The sequence below is a fragment of the Astatotilapia calliptera genome, chromosome 9 (assembly GCF_900246225.1).
Source record: "Astatotilapia calliptera chromosome 9, fAstCal1.2, whole genome shotgun sequence".
NCBI lineage: Eukaryota > Metazoa > Chordata > Actinopteri > Cichliformes > Cichlidae > Astatotilapia > Astatotilapia calliptera.
This window is the reverse complement of record NC_039310.1, coordinates 25,685,360-25,706,474: the sequence shown is the minus strand read 5'-3', so window position 1 is coordinate 25,706,474 and position 21,115 is coordinate 25,685,360. Positions and strand designations below refer to the sequence as shown.

The 21,115-nt window shown below is 39.5% G+C and overlaps 1 protein-coding gene across 1 annotated transcript in view; it reads left to right on the top strand.

The window, feature by feature from the left end:
* LOC113029358 (cadherin-12-like) overlaps positions 1 to 19,326 on the top strand; it is a 101,037-nt gene extending 81,711 nt beyond the window's left edge. The window contains exons 8-12 of the mRNA XM_026180189.1: positions 3,456 to 3,592; positions 6,952 to 7,073; positions 12,432 to 12,549; positions 15,003 to 15,254; positions 18,233 to 19,326. Coding sequence (XP_026035974.1) covers positions 3,456 to 3,592; positions 6,952 to 7,073; positions 12,432 to 12,549; positions 15,003 to 15,254; positions 18,233 to 18,744 — 1,141 coding nt within the window. The 3' untranslated portion in view covers positions 18,745 to 19,326. The remainder of the gene's footprint in view (positions 1 to 3,455; positions 3,593 to 6,951; positions 7,074 to 12,431; positions 12,550 to 15,002; positions 15,255 to 18,232) is intronic.
* Positions 19,327 to 21,115: the final 1,789 nt, after the last annotated feature.

Sequence of the window (21,115 nt, the reverse complement as noted above, 5' to 3'; positions counted from 1 at the left end):
GAAATCAACCACCTAGTTTATGAAAGCTGAAGGGTCCTTTATAAGGCGCTGCTGCTCTCTCCTGGGTAATTATCAGGTGAGACATTTTAACATTACAGCTCAGTTTTATAGATCTGACATGCCTCACTCATCTTCTGATTTATAATCAAGGCAAGACGCTCCTTTTCTTTCTCAATCTCTCTGCCTCGATATGCACCCGCCACTGCACGCACACACATACATAGAACGCACACTTACTCATGCTGCCCCATTTTCTACCATTAAACCTCAGTGGTGGATAACAATAGACTGTCCTTTGCAAAGACAAAAGAGTGCATTCTTAAAAATGTATGAGAACCCTTTCGCTTTTTAAAACATATTAGCTGCTCTTATTCAGGTGGATTGCTTTATAGTAATGGATTTCAGAGATGAATTACCAGAGTGTTACGCAAAAAATGGGAAAAAAAAAAACATGTTGCATGGACAGTAGTTGTTTTATTATGAATATTTCATCCCAGGGAAAACAAAAGAAGAGAAGAAGCAAAGATTTGTACAACAAAAAACGAATGCCCTCTACTCTGTGGATCTCCACTTTGTCTCCAACATTTTAAATATTCATCAATACCACAGCTGACATTGTTCATTTGTGTGCCTTTAGAGAGCCATACATTCTTCACTTCAAAACAACGGACCCAGTGACCCATCATGCATAAGGAATAATGCTTTTAGACATTTAGACTCGACCAGTAACACTATTTAGCAGTATAGTGTCAAGCTATCTCTAGCTGCAGGGACAAAAAGGGCATCATGAATAGTGCATTGTTGGCTGATTCTATAGAGCTTCCTACAGCTTGTGTTAGTTTTCAGAACTTAAAGATGGAAAGGCCTCTGCCTAAAAAAGGCAGTAACACAGATCACAAGACTTTGAAGAGGCACATTGGTCATGGACTTTAAAATGCTACCACAGTAAAACCATAAACTCTAAAAACCAACGACTGTAGAAAATAAACTGAAACATGCCTTCCTTTTTTCCCTTAAATCACCTTGTGCACTGTGTGCAATGTGCACTGAAGTGAATTAACATCATCGCAATTCAAAGAAGGAGATAACGCCATAATTAATTTTCATATCTACAGCTGTCTGCACTGAGTTGATCTTAAATAGACTCTTTATATCTGTGATTTCTTATTCCTAGCTGTTGATGAGCTCTATTCTATTTAAAGATAACTCAGAGATTAGGACAATTACAAGTAAAACTATTTTACATGCTTTTTGTCCCACATGAATACAGAATTAATGTTTTTTTCATCTTTGTAATGCACTTTTAGAAACTGTGACTGATGTGTTGATACGTATTGTGTCGTTGAACTGAATACCAGCGCTGTTTGTTAATGAACATGCGATATCTTGTAATACCAACTGCATGGGCCACGGTGAAAGCAACACATGTGCTTGACTAGCAGGTTGACAACAATGATACCCTCTCCCCACAAAAAGCATAAAAATAAAATGTTTTACCCTGAGGAAAAATTACACCTATTGATTTTTTTGAACTTTTGATGGGAGTTTGGCTGTAATATTTATCAAAGAGACTCACACTAAACTATTTTGACACGATCATGTTCGCTTCAAGGCCGCATGCAATGCAGAGTTAAAGAGAAAATGGCGACTGACCCAAAACTAAACTGAAAATTTAATGGAACCCAAGCTCATAGAAAATATTACTCAAGTGGTGTTGTTATCAACCTGATTACAGTAAAAGACTTGAGGGTGTAAATGTAAGCCAGGCTTTTTTCTCTTAATGACTGAGTCAAGTCCAGTTTGAGGCTCTGTAGTGTGGAAAACAAGCATTATAAATATTCATGAGAAATAGCTTTTTAAGATCAAATACTTTGGCATGGAACAAAATGGTTTTTTTTTTACCAGGATAGTGGCAAAGACAGCCTTTTCTGTAACTGTGACCGAGGACCTGTCCTGGGGCAACCATATCACCTCAGTTGTACGGAAGGCCCAACAGCGCCTCTACTACCTGAGGAGACTGCGGAGCGCACACATTCCCAGATCTCTGATGTTGAACTTCTACAACTGTGCCATCAGCAGCGTTCTGACGTATGGATTTCTAGTGTGGTTCCCCAGCTGCACCAAGGCCGATCAGCAAGCACTCCAGCGGGTGGTGAAAGAAGCTGGCAGAATTATTGGAACAAGTCTGCCAGAGATCAGTAATATCTTCCCCACTCGCTGTCTGAGGAGGGTGCACAGTATCCTGCGGGACCAACATCACCCTGCGCGCCACCTTTTCCATCTGCTGCCCTCAGGGAGAAGGTACAGGTCTATACAGGCCAGAACATCCAGACTGGCCAACAGCCTGTATCCACAGGCTGTGAGGCTCCTGAACTCTCTGCCCCCCTCTCACGGACAATAACCATATCCAACTTCTTAATAGCAATGAACTGGTCTGCATTGGTGCATCATATCTTTATTCTCTTCCCCCTCCTGCCCTCCCCCCCCCTCTTTCTTAAATAGATAACTATCATATCTGATATCATATCTCACAGTACAATAATATTGAATGGATTGCATTGTTGTATTTTGTCATGTTTCTCAGGTCTTTGTCTGAATTTCTACGAACATTATTGCTAAGGATTGTCTTATTGCATTGGAGTCACACTGGGTTAAATATGTACACTTGGGTTTTAAGGGGTATTTATTATTTTCTTCTTTTTTTTGGGTTGTATGGAAGCCCCAAACGCAATTTCATTGATCTTGACAATGACAATAAATAAATAAATACTAAATACTAAATACTAAATGTAGTGAATGCGGACTCACTCCCATGAAAAATTAACTATCAGCCCTGTAGAAATGACCATGAGTAAGGCACCAGATTCCCATTACATCTCAACTGACCTAATTGTGAATGAGAATGAAAAAAGACAATCTATTTATTCCTGCTGGAACGCCATTGACGATCACAAAATTATTAATGAAAAATAGCCTTTTAAGATCAAATAGCATGGAGTGATGAATGGCGCTGTCACTGCCATGCGGTCTGCTCTCAGATCTCTTTTGTGTTTCATAGTTTGCATTCAGAGCAACTCAGTAAGACCAAAGATGCATTTCACAGAGAGGACATCATGCCTTCTGTTCTCAGACATCGAACCAACACTTTATGCCTTTGTTGTTCATTGAGCATGAGAGATTGATACGGTTTCAACTGTGCCCAAAATTCATTTATGTTCCCAAGAAAACCGTTAGCTCAGCATGGCCAAAGTACGTGTGCCCCATTACTAGATTGGAATGTATATGCGATCCTCAGCACATTTCCTGGAAATGACCATTCAGAATGAGTAATGAAGGCTACGCCAACATTACATTACACCTAACTCATATACATGAAGCTAGAAGGAAAATCGCTGTGGTTTAATTTGCTGGTTTGTGCTGCAAATGGATGTCTTTAAACTAACGTTTTCTTTCAGATATTCCATTGACTGGAAGACCGACTTGGACAGCTACTTTGACATTGATCCAGTGGAGGGAACGATTTCTACAAACGAACTTCTTGACAGAGAAAACATCGCCCAACACAATATCTCCATCGTAGCGACAAAACTCAGTAAGTATGACAATGAGATCAGTTATGATTCACGCAGGTGTCATTGTCCTTCCCCCACCTTAATCTGCGTGAAGGATTTAATGCACTTTTACTCAAGTCAATACTCAATCCCATTTTGCTGGAAAGGTTTATAGGTATCTATAAACTATGATAGCTCTCCCAGAGGGATGTGTCTTCAGGACATTGTCTCCTCTAGCATACTTGCCTTAACTCTGTTTTCATTTTTAACTGCCTCTTTTAGCACGTTTGATGTCACTGGCATTGGAAGAGAGCTTGTCTTGCCAGAGTCAACTTTTACTTACGCCGCAATAAAACGTGAACCTTCCACAGTTTAACAGTCCGCCGACGCAGCGGCATCGCAGCATGTTGTGAGCCAAGCTCGGAAAAGGATGGAACTAATGTGAAGCTGTGGCTTTAAGACATGTCATCAAGCTAATTATGTTTTTATGAAGGAAGTGGAGCAAATTTCTGGATAAATAAGCAAATCCATCGTCATCAAGTCATCAAATCTGCTAAGAACCGTCAAAGTCATTATCCCAGAGGCAGGCTGGTGCTCAATCAAAATTACACATGCTGTATATTCATTAGGACAGACTGTGAAATATGGGCTGTTAAAACTTGAGTCATTGTCGCCTTGGAAACTGATATTAGTCACTTCCCCTCAAGGTCATGGAAGTGACATGCTAATTTTGTTTTCAATGTGTGTGCGCCTTTCTTTGTGTGGCTTTTGTGCATAAGTGCCAAGAAATTGCAGGATGAGGTAGACTGAGAGGAAACAGCACAGATGAAGAGGAAGAGAAGCGAGATGGAAGTTTTAATAGGCAGTTACATGTTCAGTGTGTCATACTAGATGCAGGAATCAGGGGGAAGTTCTGCTCATTTTATCCTCACCCACCTGCGCTTCACTCCTTTCTTATCACCTCGCTACAAGTCGGGCTCTGATCCAGACCTCTGCCCACCCCTCTCAGAGGACCAATGTTCATCTACAGACAATGTTACTCACTGACAATAACAAAAAAGAAATAAACAAAACTTCCAGAGCCAGTGTTTAAAAATAATAGTTGGACTGGTGCAGCAAGAACAGAGATAAAACCAGCACCCCAGAGTTTGTGTCCCAGCTTGAGTTCAAATCTGTGTTTGACCTTGAGTTAGATTTGGCAGTACTTTGTGTTCTGGGTATTGGATGGCTGTTATGGCTCCACTCTTCTGGATACTATTGTCATCGTTGGCATGTTTGCTGTCTGTTATTCAGGTCTTAAACCATGGATAACAACAATAAATACTAAAGCAAGGATGCCTTCAGTGCCCATACAAAAAAATCCAGTTGTTGAGGAGAGGTCACGCACACACAGAGAAAAAAAATAATTGTTCTAACTTATCTACAGTCTGTAGCAGCCCTATTTAGTATTGCACAGCAGTTTTCAATAAACAGTAAATTATTGCAGACCTCTGTATTTGACCTGCCTCGGTATCTACCGAGTGTTCTTGCCGCTAATGCTTTTTAACATTTATCCGCCCACACCTTTTATTCCCGTTACACTTGGTGGAAAGCATCCAGCAGTATCGACAGAGTTGCTGGATGGCATTTATACTTTTGTTCGTCGGCGATAAACACCTGGTCACAACACCTGAGCTGGAGACACTTTAGTTCGGAGACCTTGGCGATCCGTCTGGTCGTCTGTAGACACTGCAGTCATGCAGCAAAATGAGAGCAGTGCGTGCTGTTCCCCTGAGACACTGGGCTGAACAGAAGGCGTGCTAAATAAGAGCCAGGGCTAGATTAACTGGTTGTGTTTTGGCATTTAAACTCATTGGTAATTTTAAGGCAAGGGAGAGATATATTCAATGCTGTAATAACCATGACATGGGGCAATTAGGAAGCACACTTACTATCTTTCTTCTTTTTTTTTTCTTTTTTTTCAAAAAAAATGACAGTCAACACAATTTGTTTTTTTGTTACTTATGTTATCTGCAGTTACACTTTTAGCAGACAGATACTCAGAATGATTTCTTTTTATTAGTGTTCTGCAGTGCATTTTATAGATCCGTGGTTGATTGCTTGCAATAATAAAGTATTTTTTTTTAATTAAAATGAGAAATAAAAAATGCAAAATGTGCATTAGAAAAACAGTATAAGCTGGTAACTTCAGGGCAAATCACTCAAGCATTGTACAACTATACAGGACTCAGTAAATCAATAGAGCATATGTTTGGGCTAAATTGCTGCTCGAAGTCAGATTCAAATATAACCACTGTGCCATTGCTCCATCTAGTGGGCTGAATGATATATCACTCATAATAACAACAGTTATGGAGATGAGTTTTTAAAATTAGATGAGAGGGAAAACTGTAAACTAGCTCAAACCACTGAGACTATATAGAAATATAGAATTTATTGATATGGAAATATTTTAAGTTGTCCCCACTTTTATAAATAGAGTTCTCGATCACAAGCGAGCGATAGTGCCTTTTTGCCAACTGAGCATCCGTGTTAGTAGTTCAGTCAGTGCAAAGCAGCAAATCCCATGATCAGTGTCATTTTTACCTTGGTGGGAAGATTGCTTTTTCCATCAAGGTCAGAGACAGGTTGCTAACTGAGCCGTGGCTGCTTCTCCAATCCCCCCGCCCTTGCATTTTTTTTTTTCTCAACCACCCAGCAACGCACAAACCTACCAACCTATGCACTGGCACTCACACAAACGAGAACACGCTAAGCCTCCCAATGTGCACCAAAGCCTATTCCCACATCAAATCCATAAAGTTTACCTTAACTGGGCTCTCACACAAAGAGAACATTTCCCCATTGTATCCCCTCTGTGAGGAAACACTAACAAACAACTGCGGATTCAAGCTATTCCCACTCGAAGGGGCTTTCACACACTAATTAGAATGGGATGCACATCTTATGGTTCAAACCCATAACAGAACCTTTAAAAAAAGGCTTGTAATAAAAAATGTCCTCTCGAAAGGGCCGTATACAATAATATGAGGTGTGCTTTAGAAGCAACACATGGGATGAATTTAGTGCATGTATTTATTTTATTTTCCTTCTCAGCGTCAGTCAAAAGCATCATAAAACAGCATTTATGCATCACTGTGTTCCACACACATAAGACGTTTTCCAGAATTTGAACACTTGCAGTGGCTAAGCAGCTATAACATCTGTTCAAGGAGACTCAAGCATGAAAGCCTCTTTAACCACTTGACCATGCTACTGCAACAGTGATAAACCTTCGAGCTCTGGCTTGTCATAAGATGGTAGTACTTAATTTATCCACATGATGTCAGTGCTGTGAACAAAACACCCAAAATGTCTCTGTTTCTGTATTCATGTAATTGTTTGTTGCTTCTCTCTGCAGACAGTCCAGTTCTGACCAGTCGAGTAGCCATCACTGTCCAAGTGCTGGACATCAACGAGTTCCCCCCTGAGCTCGCCAGTCCTTATGAGACCTTTGTGTGTGAAAATGCTAAAGCAGGACAGGTATGTTTACAGCTGCTGCTTTTGTCTGACAGGTGCTGAAGGAATTAGGCAGAACTCATTAAATTGTGTTAATTTATAGCGAGATAACATCTGCTTGTTGGAATATGTGTTCCCCCATAGAGGGGGGTATGGTTTTACAGCATTTACTGGCAGTTATCTAAAGATGTCAAATTGAATATGAAGGATACTTCTTTATGAATAGTGACAAAGTGTCCCTGTTTCAACTTTGGCAGAAATAATTTCAGACTTTTTAGAGGAAGTTTTTGCTTTTTGGAATGCTACACATTTCGCTCTCACATTGATATCTAACCAGCTACTGCATCTTACTCAAGGTCACTTGAATAAAAGCTTTTATTTCAGGGGATTTTTCCGAGAACACTTACAGAGTAGTACAGAGTATGAATCAAAATCTCGAACTGACTGAGTCATGGAGTTGGATTCAGTTCATAAAGCAAAGCGGCGCTTTGCATATCAGCAACCTCGAGCACATTTCGGATAATATATTTGAGATGCAGTGGAGAATTTGCCTGTGTGGATTGTAAACCACCTGTGCCTGTAAATTAGCCCATTAACTAGCATCTATATGCAGTTAGCGTTGTGAGGGAACAGCGTCTTTGGCAGTCTATCAAATCACCGTAGACACCTCATCACATTAAGGATGTTTTGCTGGTCGTCAGGTCTGTTGCAATCAAAACGCCCATGCCCTTCATTTGAAGACATCAGTGTCTTCCTTGGCATGTGAATTTGTCATGTTTCTTGCTTGCCAGACTGAATTAAAACACAAAATTGTCATTTTTCTCCTAAATTTAACGTGAATGGTTTCTCATTTGAAGTTAACCTTCACTCAAAAGCGTGTTTTGCTCATGGCTTCACTGTGCAGGATGATGAACAGTATTTGATAGTGGAAGGATGTTTTATCATTTATCTCCTCATGGAAAATGTTTGTCTTGTCTTTTGTCTTTAGAGTTTAAAGCATGTACCTGTGAGCATGTAATTCATCTAATCACACCTAATCGGAAGGCAGTTCTGGACCAATATGCAATTTACACTTCACAGCATAATGTGAGCACAGTAGTACAGATACACATAGCATGTTCAATGATGTGCAAGGCTTTGTGCGGGCAGCAAACTTTTTTTTTTCAATCTAAAAAGATTGAAAAAAAAAACTATCTATATATATATATATATATATATATATATATATATATATATATATATATATATATATATATATTTCGATCCACATTCTAAAGAAATGAGGTGTACAATGCGTCCTTTAAAAGGTTTTCAGGCTAGCGGCTGTGGGAGGTTTAAGGAGAGTGTATAAATGTGCAGATATGAGTGGCTATCTGGTGCCCTGAGCATAGTTTCTCTTTCCTGAGGTTGTGCCCCTAGCTTTAAGGATTAGGAGGTCATTATGTTCAATTATATGACTGCTTTGATTCTGCTTCAGATGAACCGATAGAATCAGCTTTTTATTTTGCTCGGTCTGTTGTTTTGGGGTTTTTTTTGTTTTGAAATTCCTTTATTTAACAAGATTAAGATTACGATTTTTATTTATTTATTATTTTTCTATATAGACCTGTTATACATGTGCAAATGTATTAGGGAGGTAAAGAAAGTAAACAAGTTGAAATAATATCAAGGCATTCATATATTCAGGTGAACTGGTCACATCATGCAAGAAGTGTCCTGTATATAAAACACAACATCGCATCTCCGTGGGTGGCATGGTATCGTGGTGTATAGTATTACTGCTTCACTGAGTTTGAATCCACCTCGGAGCCTTTCTGTGTGGACTTTGCATGTTCTCGCTATGTTTGGATGGGTTCCCTCTGTGTACTCTAACTTCCCGACACAGTCCAAACACATGCATGTTAGGTTAATTTGTGATTTTAATTCGAACATAGTTCCGAATGGTTATCCTCGTCTCTCTGTTAGCCCTGTGATAGATTGGCGACCTGTCCGGGGCATACCTCGCCTCTCGCCCTATGACAGCTGGGAAAGGCTCCAGTGACCCTGAATTGGCACTTCTATTTCTCTGGAGCTTCTTTTTCCTCAAATCCGGAGCATGCTTTTTCTTCCACAGCATGATCCTTCCAGGTGTTTTGCACAGCACAGCTGGAAGATTTAACAAAAAAGAACCGCAGAGCCTCTCTTGTAAAATCCATCATATGTTCCCCTTATCTGCACTCACACGGCTAAAAACATGTAAAAACAGCTTGTTTCAGAGTGTCTCGTGCTGCTGCACAACATCCAATTCAAAATGATTGGTAACTTGGATGAAACCAAGCAAGCAGGAAAAGCAACTGATTGTTTTTATGTAAGTGTGTGGAGAAAGCAGGGAGGAGAGTGGCCTGAAACCTTCAACTGAGTTTTGCATATAAAGAAGATCAGGGTTGTGGCAAAGTTAGACAGCAGGTCGTTTCCACATCCCATAATTTACTGTACTCAGAGTCAACTGGTCAAGTGTGAAATGAGAAAAGCAACCATAAAGGGAATATAAAACAAATGACTTCCTACATATTAGCGCAGCTGGCGCTACAGTGTGTTCCTTCTGTTATATTTACTTTGTTTTTGATAATGCTATATTAAAACAGTGACCTAATGAATCACACTGATTCGCTGGAACAATTACATTTGCATTTACAGCATTTAGTTGACACCCTCATCTTGCTGTATGCAAAAGTGCAGAAGCAGGATACACTTAAAAACCATTAAAATATATATAATAGAGCCCGGTATATTCTACACATGTTTGTATGGGATATTGTATTTGTTTTAAATGTTATATACCTATGTGGTATGTGACTTTTGTTGCCATGATGCCAGGTCTCTCTTGGAAATGAGATTTTTAATCTCAATGAGATTTTTTACCTGGATAAATAAAGGATTAATAATAAGCGGTTACTGCAGCAACAGCTCTACTTGTGATCAAGAGGAGAGGTGAAGCATTTTTGAGAGCAAGGTAAGGTGGATTTACACTTGACAGATTATAATTAATTTTCTGTTTGTGAAAAATATAATAAATGCTGTTTTAAATAGGTGATACGAGGTTCTGATGTTTCAGCAGTGAAGCTAATTGTCAGTTAATACTGCGTGACATGGATTTACAGTAGTAGTAGATACTGTGGTCCTTGATAGGTAAAGAAGAGGGATAGTGGTGCACTAAAACACATTTTAAATAAGAGCGAGATTTTGTGTAGCCAAAGCTGATGGAGGGATACTTGCCAACATTTAATACAGGCTATTTTACTAAGGTTTTATGCATTTTAAAATTCAATTGATGCTAAAAGACCGTAACCTCTTTCATCCTTTACTTGGGGATAAGTATCCACAAGGGAGCTCTCCTGGGAACGACATACCTTCCTAGCCTCCCCCCCTATTTGCTCTTGCATCTCTAATAGTGAAATCTGGAATGATGTAATACCTGGCCAATGGTTGGTAATGCAAAGTCACCTTTTACTTTTGATATTTTCTTGTAATCCTGTTTCAACTTCTTAATTTTCTCTCTACATGTACCACATTACTGTGCTTTGTGTTGGATGCCCAGCAGTAGGTCAAGTGGAGCTACTTGTGAAGATTTTTTATATTTCCTCTGTCGCATATAGGTTTAGATTTTCCCTGTTTTTCCACCTGACCTCTCTGCAGAGAGTAGGGAGCCAGAAGTGTGCGTGTATATGTATATGGTTTTGTTGAGTTTGCGTTCTCAGTTTGCTTTTGTTTTTCGCTCTTGCATAATTGAACTTTTTGCACATCAGCATTTTTAGGTTTTCGTTCATATTGTGTTCATGCTCTAGTTAATGTTTCTGTTGTCTTCTATTTGTGCTCATTTTCCTTAATGTTGCTTTTGTTCAGTGTAGCAGTTATCTGTGGATTTAGTTCTTGTTTTACTTTGGCTGTGCTTAGTTTTACTTCCTCCCCTGTCTCATTTTCTTGATTGTCTACACCTGTGTCGATTGCCCCAGCTGTCTTCACTTCCATGACCATGACTTTCATGGCTTCCCTTCACTCTTTCTTGCAGTGTCTGTTTAAACTTACACTGTGTTCTCTGCCTACTTTGGATTCAGTTTTACATTTTTCTGGTGGACTTTGAATCAGCCACAATAAAAGGCCCGTCTTTTGTTATGTAGTCTGTTTTGGAGTTTCCATTTGGGTTCTCTTCTTGCAATTCATTAGACAACCTGCCCATATTTCTGGACCAATCACAGTACACCTACATAATTCAAAGTTGAAGGTTTTATGTGATATAGTTTAAGTCATTTTCCTTTGGAATACACTGCAAAACACGATTTCCCAGTCTTTTGATGGCCATTAGACAAAATTGCCTATATTTATTGAAAAAAGATGGGTCTGTTTGTAGCTTCATTTATTCATAAAAAAGCTAATTTGGTTGCAGGGGTTCAATAGTGCAAACTGTACATCTGCAGCGAGGACCTCAGCAGAGTGCTCATCACACCTAGTGTTAAGTTTACTCCCCTGGAGGGAATTTCATTTAGATACTGAGAAGGGAAAACCTCAGACACAACGCAGCCAGGGTAGCAGGGCAGTGGGGCAGAGTCGTGGCTCCTGCAGGTGGGGGAGCCAGCACCAGGGCACTGGGTCTCCCGCAGGTTAAATCCAGTAAGTGAAGAGCAGCTTGATTGCACAGCTGGATTGGCAGCAAGGCCATTTCCAGACATATCTCTGAAATGTTTGGGGAACAAAAGAAAGTAGAAAGCAGTCAGCCGCCTGGCACAGAGGTGGCTAAATCAGCAGTCTATGTCTAACAGGAAAGTGCAGAGGGGATAGTGGCTGTCATGGTGTTCTATTAGTAAACTCTATTTCACATGTAAGTGATCCAGTTTGCTGAGGTGCAGTAGTACGTAACAGTCGGTGTCGGACTGATCAAACTGTGTCTTTTTCCTGCATTTGTCTATGCCTAAAGCAGATGCACTATAAAAGAAATGCAATTTAAAATAGCTGGCCTCTTTCCATGACCATTGCACAAGCTCCAGCAGTTTTGAATGAAGTTAATCCATCACTTCATGTGATGAAGTGATCTAGCAATTTCAACAAGTTTTCAATCAAGTGCTAAAAACGTCCGGCAAAACAATTCAGTGGCAGGTCTGACACACAGGCAGTTTAAAACGACTAGACGTTGTTCAATGATGGATAATTTTCACCTCCAAACTGTGCAAATTCAGTCAATTTTCTGCGTGTGCGGTTTGCCAGTCTTCCACTAACCAACAGGCAGGAGAAGAGCAAGCCTCTTAAAATCCCCCAACGTTTAATACACATAAATGGCAAAGGAAAAAAGTTGATTTGAATAGTTTTATTGTCAACCTGTGGCATTCATTTATTTATTTTTTTTTGCAGGTGATACAATCTTTCAGAGCAAAAGACCAGGACTTACCAAGCGCTGGACAACAGTTCTCCTTCAGATCACCAAAAGAAGATCTGAAAAACAGGAATTTTACCATCCGAGACTTTGGAAGTACGTATTCTCTGTTTTGACATACCTGACCAATGAGTACAGTTTGAAACATGTCTCCTGCTTTAACAGTTTATGAAATACTGACAAACAGGTCATAATCTTAGAAAGCAGATGACCTTTTTCAGAGATAAATTGAAATTGCACTTGAAACACTTTAAAGTGACAGTGAAAGTAATGATGATACTGAAATATACTGGGGTAGTGACATAAAAATCACCTTGGGTTGTACATTCAAGTGAGATATTACTCTTCAGTCGCTGCCTGCAAAAAACCTGTCTCCAAACAAAACCCAAAAGCACAGAGACTTCAGATCATCTTTTCATTGAAAGGTTTGAGTGGCATGTCTCAGTGCTAAAAATAACCCAAACACATGCAGTCAGACACTGTATTGTGATAAGGCCACATATCACATGTGAAGCTCTGCAGTCTGCACCGGTTGAGGCCTTTGAAGTCTAACCAGAAAGACGGGTAATGAAAAGTGAAAAGTGGGACATGGCAGGATGAGGCCAGGGAAACGAATGCATTCACCATCCTTGACAAGCACTGGTCCGAACCTCTGATCCAGTTTTACCTTTTGGACACAGTGTCTTGCAGCATCCTGACTGCCAGAAGCCTCAGAAGCACACTCTCCAGATACAAAGTGAGATCTGATAGGTAGGGACAGGACACCACAGGCTCTGCGGACAGGTTGGGTAAGACAGGGGGAGAGAGTGCACAAACAAAATCGTGCTTGTGCGCAACATGCAAGGTGTGCTAAAACGCCTGACCTCCTGTCACGAGAAAGTGCTAGGCTTCGTCACTGGAACAAACCTGGCTTGACAGGGGTCAGACAGTCTAGCTGTAGCAGACAGAAGCAGGCAGGTTTAACCTGACATGTTCCCTCTCCCTCGTATACACTGTCGACCTCTATTCAAGTTGAATTTCTTACACCTTTGGCTGTCATCCCAAGTTGTTCCCTTTGTGTGTTTTTAGGAGTGTAATCAACAAAGCAGCAGTAACCCCACTGGAATTATTCAGATTATTTTATCCAATCTTCTTTTTATTTCTTTATTTATCCATGCTGCAAAAGGTTCATGAAGTCAGAACCATAAAAACAAACATTTCACGACAGGCTCCCTGTTGCCAAGAATATTCATACCACAAAACTTTAGGTGCCGCACACGGAGGTGCCACTATCAAAATGAAGTTTACAATTTTGCACATAGCTCAAAAACAGCTTGGCTTGCAGTGGTTTCTTTTCATAGTTTCATTCTCGGAGTCTTTGTTCTAACAGTTTTCAGCCCCAAAGTAATTTCCAAAAAATGGTTACAAAGTCAACTGATACATCAGATTTGACATTACAAAGTAAATCAATATTTATTGATTTAAATAGATAAAAAATAAAAGGAATTTCCCAGTTGTCTGAGAAAATACATTTCTTAATGCACACTCACTAATGCGTACTTAACTTTTCTCCAAGTGTACTCATTCATAAATAATAGTAACAATTTTTAAATCATTAGACGTCTCCATTTAAATGCTGCCAACACTGTTACAGATGATTTAAAGAAAGCGATCACATTTCAGTAGTAATCGGACACGTCGATGGTGAGACTTGTCAGAACTGCTACTGTATAGTCAGCCTGTATATTATAGACTTAGAGTATTTGATAATACATGCAAAGCTAGCAGAACAATATTTTAAATCATAATTTAATCTATTTTGCTTTAAGTTTAGTTTGACAAAAACATGTACATCTGAGTTATTGCCTCAGCTGTACACATGTGATGTCATTACATCAAGATGTGAGAGAGTATACTGAAAACCATGTGTCTCCCCCCACTGGTGCAGCCAGCAAGTCAACTTCAGCGAACACGTAAAAGTTAATATTTAACATTCCTGGTTTCTCCCAAATCCTACTTGTGTTGACAGAGATCTGCAAATGCTTCCAGTCAGCCTGGACCCAAATTATTTATAATAGAAAATTATCTACTACCTGTAAAACAAGATAACATCATAAATAAAACATGCATACATAATTACAAACTCTCTGCAGTTAGATAGAAAACCCTTTGTGGTGTTTCAAGGAATACTGTCTCGGGTGTGGCTCGAAGCAAATTATTGAAGTTTCTCATCTCACTCAGAGAAACAAATTGAGAGGATTTGATATCACACATAAAGAGTTATCAGACATGGCAAAATTTCGTCTCTCAAACTTGGACATTGAGAGTTGTAATTCAGCTCAGAGGATTGTCTGACTGATGTGAGGTTATACTTGGAGGAATATTTCAGAACTTTCAAGCCTGCACAGATCAAGGAATAAGCAGTTGCTGCACTACTTCAGGCCTTTCCATAAAAAAAAAATAAGATCTCTTAAATCCAAGACTACATATGTTGTCAAAGAATTAATGACTGTGTTTGAAGCTCTTTTGTTTATTTGATGACATTTTAAAAAAGCTCTTGTCTTTTTTAGATAACACAGCTGGAATCGTGACAAAGCGGAGCGGCTTTCGAAGACGTTTACAGGAGATCTACTTCCTCCCTGTGGTTATTGAAGATAATGGCTACCCACCCAAAAGCAGCACGGGCACATTGACCATCCGTGTATGCGGCTGTGAATCGGACGGTTCACTGTTAACTTGCAGTGCAGAGGCCATCTTTCTTCCTGTGGGTCTAAGCACAGGAGCGCTGATTGCTATACTTCTATGTATCATCATCCTGCTCGGTGAGATTCAGATTTTATTCTCAAACTTTTGAAAACTCCAAACTGTGTGAAATATGACTATATTTATGGCAGTTATAGTTAGTAGTCATTTTCTTTGTGGAAAATATTTCATGGGATTTCAGGAGGATAAGTCCTAGTCTGCTCTATATTTATCCTTTGTACTATAAACTCTATTAAAATGTGAACTAGTTTGACATTTTGGGAAATATAACATCATTTTTCATAACAGCTGGAGGCAGTCCAGCAAAACTGCTCCGTCCAAAGGTCTGATGGCTTCCTATCACTGTAGAGGCTCAAGGGCACACAGTGTGCATATGTTTAAGTTGTATGAAAAACCATTGTGTCCAATTTTCCTGGGTTGGACTCTTTCTTGGCTGGGTTCAGCGACAGTCTGGAGTCTTCATTGTTTGCCTGGCGATCTCATAATGAGGCCAGGACTTGGAGAAATATTGATCTTCTCTAACTTCTGAGGGGAGAAAAAAAAAAAAAGCAGGGGCTGACATTTTATGAAATATCAAACTATTGACATTTCCACTCTACAACTATTCCTTTAGTGCAGGCTCTGAAAAGTTGAGAATTTATTTTTTAATTCCTGCAATTTTAGTAGCCAAATTCTGATCTGAATGTAACCAAAGAAAACTGTAATGTTTTAGAAAACCCTGTGAGACTAGACGCATGTGCATCAAAGAATATTGATGCATGTGCTCCAGATATACTTCCCCTTGTGTCTGGCAATACCTGGTTCCAAACATGCTGAGCTGACCGTCAGAGTTGGGCTGGCATTTCTCCAGGAGTGTCTGCAGTTAATTATCAAACCCATGTGAATATTGTCATTCAATGAGATGTTAAAGACTAAGGGGAGGGTCGCTCGGCTCTATAAACTAAATCCAATCTTGCTGCCCTGTGGCTGTTTCAGAAGCTACAGCTTTTACATTTCCCACAAGGTCATGGTTGTAAAACTCCTTCCTAATTCTCTGCTATTAATGCCTGAGCTCATCTGCATAGCTGGGAGGAAGTAAATGTAGGTTTATGGCATCATTTTCTGAATTATAAGCGTGGGATGGTCGGTTGTTAAAGAAGACCTTGTTTTAAACTGGAAGTCCATGCCCTTTGAATTTAGCTGTATTTACTTTTCTCTATCTCCTTCTAATTTACGGTGCACGAAGAATCCACTGTTAAATTCCACCTATGCCTAATCATTAATCCTTTTTCATTACCCTCATGAATGTATTCATGTGAAATATCAGCCCAACTTCCACTGTTTTATATGTGATTGAACATAAAAGCACATTGTGGCACTGTGCTGTAGAGCTGTGTCGGTGTGTTCACTTCATTTGAGAAGAATGTCTTCAAAGCTCCAAGTCGACCCACCCCCAAGGCTAAGGCTGATGCCAAACTGTCATGCTGTCCCTGAGAAGGGAAGAGGCAGAGAAAATCAGCACTCCCACTGAGAACATTTCCATAGAGCCACTTAGTTTCTGTGCAGCATTTGTAAGGATGACCCAGTTGTCCTGTGAGGGGAAAAAAACCGAGGAGTCGAAATTAAACAAGCCAGGCGTTCATCTGCATTGCTATGTCTCCCAAACCGATGTGGATCGGCTGCATCTAATGACAAAGCCTGTAATAACCGTCTGTTGTGAAAGTCTACAAATGAGCCACTGGGGGGAGCTGGAACACCACTTAAAGGAAGATAAAAATAACTTGAGAGTAAAAGAAAGGAGAGAGAAAGTGAGCTACAGAGAGGTTGAAAAGAGGCGACCTAGTCAGGGCTTTTTTCAGTCTGAATGTATTTATTGGAATATTTCATTTGAATGATTTCACTTTTTCCTGCCCATTGCTCTTACTCCTAGATGCAGCTGTATATTAAAAGCCCAGAGGAGAAAAAAAACCCCACATTTTACTGCAGTTTTCAATGACTAGGCTGAGAAGGGGACACAGACACAGAGAGACAGATTGCACTGACAGGAGTGAAGAGAGAGTAGGAAATATACCGTGCTGAAAATAACACAGCGGTACTATGGTGTCTAAAATATGCAGCACCTCGAGCAATCTCTGATGGTTTGTGTGAAAAAACAATAAAATGTTGCTTTGGGTATATTGTCAGCGGTACAATTTCACTTCCAACAATGTTTACAGCTCTGTGCTATTTTTTTCTAAGCATGTTTTGCAGTGAGTACATCTTATTCTTTGAGATGCCAAGGCAAGGCATTGATTTGCAGGTCAGATGTCTAGACAAAAAATGACAACGATAACAGGGATCGTGGGTTTCTTTTTTACCCCTTATAACTGTTGTTCCTGTGCTCTATATTACCACTTGCTTTTGATCGTGGGTATGACACAGCATAGCAAAACGTATGGCTTATGTTGGAATGAGATTAAAAATCTAGAGTCATACTACCTGCACTTTGCCGAGCACATTTCTACACTAATCCTCTTTGCTAGCATACTCATCATCTTTGTTTCATGTGTACGCATGTTAATAGCATTTTATATATATATTTTTAAAACACAATACTCAAAAAAAGAACACTCTGGGCCACACTGTGTATAAATCTTGATCCTATTAAATATTTTCAGTAGGATTAAGCATAAAACCAGCTGGACTCAGTGAAGGAGGGAGACTCAGGTGATACCCTTCTGTCCATCCAGTCGAGTAAATTTTATATAGGGTTTAATATTTAAGTTGCCACAGTTTCTCTGCATGCTACTCTGCCATACAGCCAATCTCAGCTGCAGTATCTGTTCTCATGTAGAGCCAAGTAAAAATTAAGACATGCCAAAATCATCTTTTTTTGACTATAGGGGTCCTGTTTAAAATGACATTTACTGTTGTGTAATCCAAATTCATACCTCTGATCAACACATATTTTGAGCTGTAAATGGTTAAAACTATACCTCTAAGAGGCTCTACTTTTCTCACAAATAACCTGATTTTTTTGGGAAATCTAACATGGAAACATTTCGATTTGTTCTCCTAGTTATTGTAGTTCTCTACGTGGGATTGAGACGGCAGAAGAAGAAGGAAACCCTTATGTCATCCAAAGAGGACATCCGGGATAATGTGATTCACTACGATGATGAAGGAGGAGGAGAAGAGGACACGCACGCGTTTGACATGGGGACACTTCGCAATCCCAAGGTTGTCAAAGACAACCTGTACCGCAGGGATGTCAAGCCTGAGATGAAAAGAGGTACCAGGCCGCCTGTCTCTCAGGACAGCGCAGACATCCGAGACTTCATCAACCAGCGTCTGAAAGAGCATGACACGGACAACTCAGCCCCGCCGTACGACTCCTTAGCGACATATGCTTACGAAGGAGATGGCTCTGTAGCTGAGTCGCTAAGCTCCATTGAGTCCCTCGCAATAGACCTCGAGGAGGACTATGATTACCTCACTGACTGGGGGCCCCGCTTTAAGACACTGGCAGGGATTTTCGGGGAACAGTCAGAAACTCAGTCGAACTCAGCAACCACAGAGAACGCACATTGATGTTGTTCACAGACTCAAAAAGCAAATATGTAACAATATTCTTTTTGTTGGCTCAAATGTTTCATCATTACTTTCTTCCCATGTTATCCATTTTTAATGTTTTGGGGATTTTTTTTTCAGCTCACTGTTTTCTATTTCATTGGTGCTTCACCATGCTCAGTCCCCAAATTGTCTCAAAAAATAAAATAAAAAAATAGAAAGAAAGAACATATGATAACATAAGTACATGAGCTAAGCAGTCATTCAATTTCCTTTCGGCTGAATATTGTTTCTTGTCTTACATTTTATTTCCTCTCGGGGATTACGCATAGACACGGAAATGTTGCCATTTCCAACAACATCCTTTAAAGTGCCTCAATATAATTGTTCTTTCACTTGCTATTTCATGCCACATGTCCAGTGATGTTCTTTTGAGCCCCATAGATAAATTCAGTCAGCACTGCGCTCTGACTGGCAGAAGCATCTACCAACACCAATGTAACTCTGTGGGGACAATGAGGTGGCCCAAGTTTGGCCAAAGATGTTTTGAATGTTATTTATTGTTATATTTATTTATTGGCTGATTGAGTTTGATTCGATTTTTGTGTATTTATCTATTTATCTCTCAGTCATCAATCTGTATTTTTATTTTTGGAGACACTTGAGGATTTTGTAATTAATCGAGGCCCACTTGAAAATGTATGTTTCTATTAGGTGGGTCCTGTGAATAGACTTGTACTAGAGTTGTAAAAAAAAAAGAGAGAGAGAGAAATTAGGGCTAAATACTGCAGTTGAGTCATGTAAGCACTGTTTTGTTAAATAAACCACACTTGGATAGAATCCCTCTCCATCTATTTATTACTTATGAAAGTTCACTTACCACTGATTAAAATAATACTGTCTGATTTATGGTGAACTTAGAAGTTGTATGAATGGACCTGAGCACTCTTGGTAGGTACATTAGGTGTAATTGTGAAGCTGTATATATTATACATGTGTAAATAGTAAGTTCTAGCTATCAGTGGGTGATGTTACAGTACTACGCACCGGCAAATTCATAATGTGAGTTGCTAACTAACTTAGCCATCAAATGTCATTATGTTTAAATAGCATACATACAGCCATGGTGAAAAAGAAAGTGCACCCTATTTCAATTCAAAGAGTTTATGTTTCAGGACATAAAATCATCTACTCCTTACCAGGGCTAAAATGAGTTAAATACAATATTGTTTCATTGTTTTTTTTAAGAAAAGATAAGACAAAATGCAGAAACAGTGTGTGGTAAAACTAAGAAAAGCCACGTGCTGCTAATCAAATGTACTTGTTTGATTAATCATCATCAACTGTGAGCACCTCTATAAAAGCAGAGGTTTTGGCAATTTGCTGGTTTGGAGCATTCGGTTGTGCAAGCAATTGTTGATGGCCATCAGTCTTGGAAGGGTTGTAAAGCTGTTTCCAAACCATTTCAAGTCCATCCTTTCACAGTGAAAAAGATTATAACCAAGTGACCAAAGTATTATAGAGACAAATGTGAGACCGTCTGTGTGACAGCTAAGCTTGGCTGAAATTGGGTCATGCAACAGCACAATGATCCTGAGCACAGCAGCAAATCTGCAATAGAATGGCTGGGAAAGAAAAGAACAAATGTGCTGCAATGGCCCAGTAAAAGTCCAGACCTCAACCGGATTTAGAAAGAGATGTATGGATAAACAAATGCCAATAAAGATTAATGAACCAAAGCAATGTTATAAATACAAGTGGGCTTGCACAACAATGTGAAACTTGTTGGTGAAACGGCAAACAATTGGAGTTATTTCTACTAAAGGTGATTCTATAAGTTACTGAATCAAGCGGTGCACTATTTTTGTTTCACGCTGCTTCAGTATGTCAGCTTAGTTTCTGTTAAATAAATAATGACACTGTGTGGTAAGTCATGGGTTGATGTTAATCTGAGGTTGTATATCACTAATTTTAAGACCTTTTAAGGACCAGACCATTTTAATATGTCCCAACATTTAAAACCTTAGAGCTGAAAGACTTTCTTTTTGCCACAACTTCATGTCTCTTTACCAGGTCTCACCACCAAAGTAACACAAACTTCCTGCACCTGAGAAATTACTTTCTGATCATTTGATTGAAATAAAGGTTTTTAAGAGAGTGTTTCTGGATTTGGCCATACTGAACAAAGGTAATCAAGGTGCAAGCATTTCAAGTAACACAGAGACTTCAGTAGGGTATTAGAATGGTTTATTCCTCCAGTAACTGAATGAGGTGGCTTGGTTTTTTTCTTGGCATGCTCTGGTGACAACATAATGGAAGGTCTGGATGAAAGCCAAAGCAGTGACATACAAGGTAGATCTTTTACTGATGGATGTAAGTGATTCCACTTTCT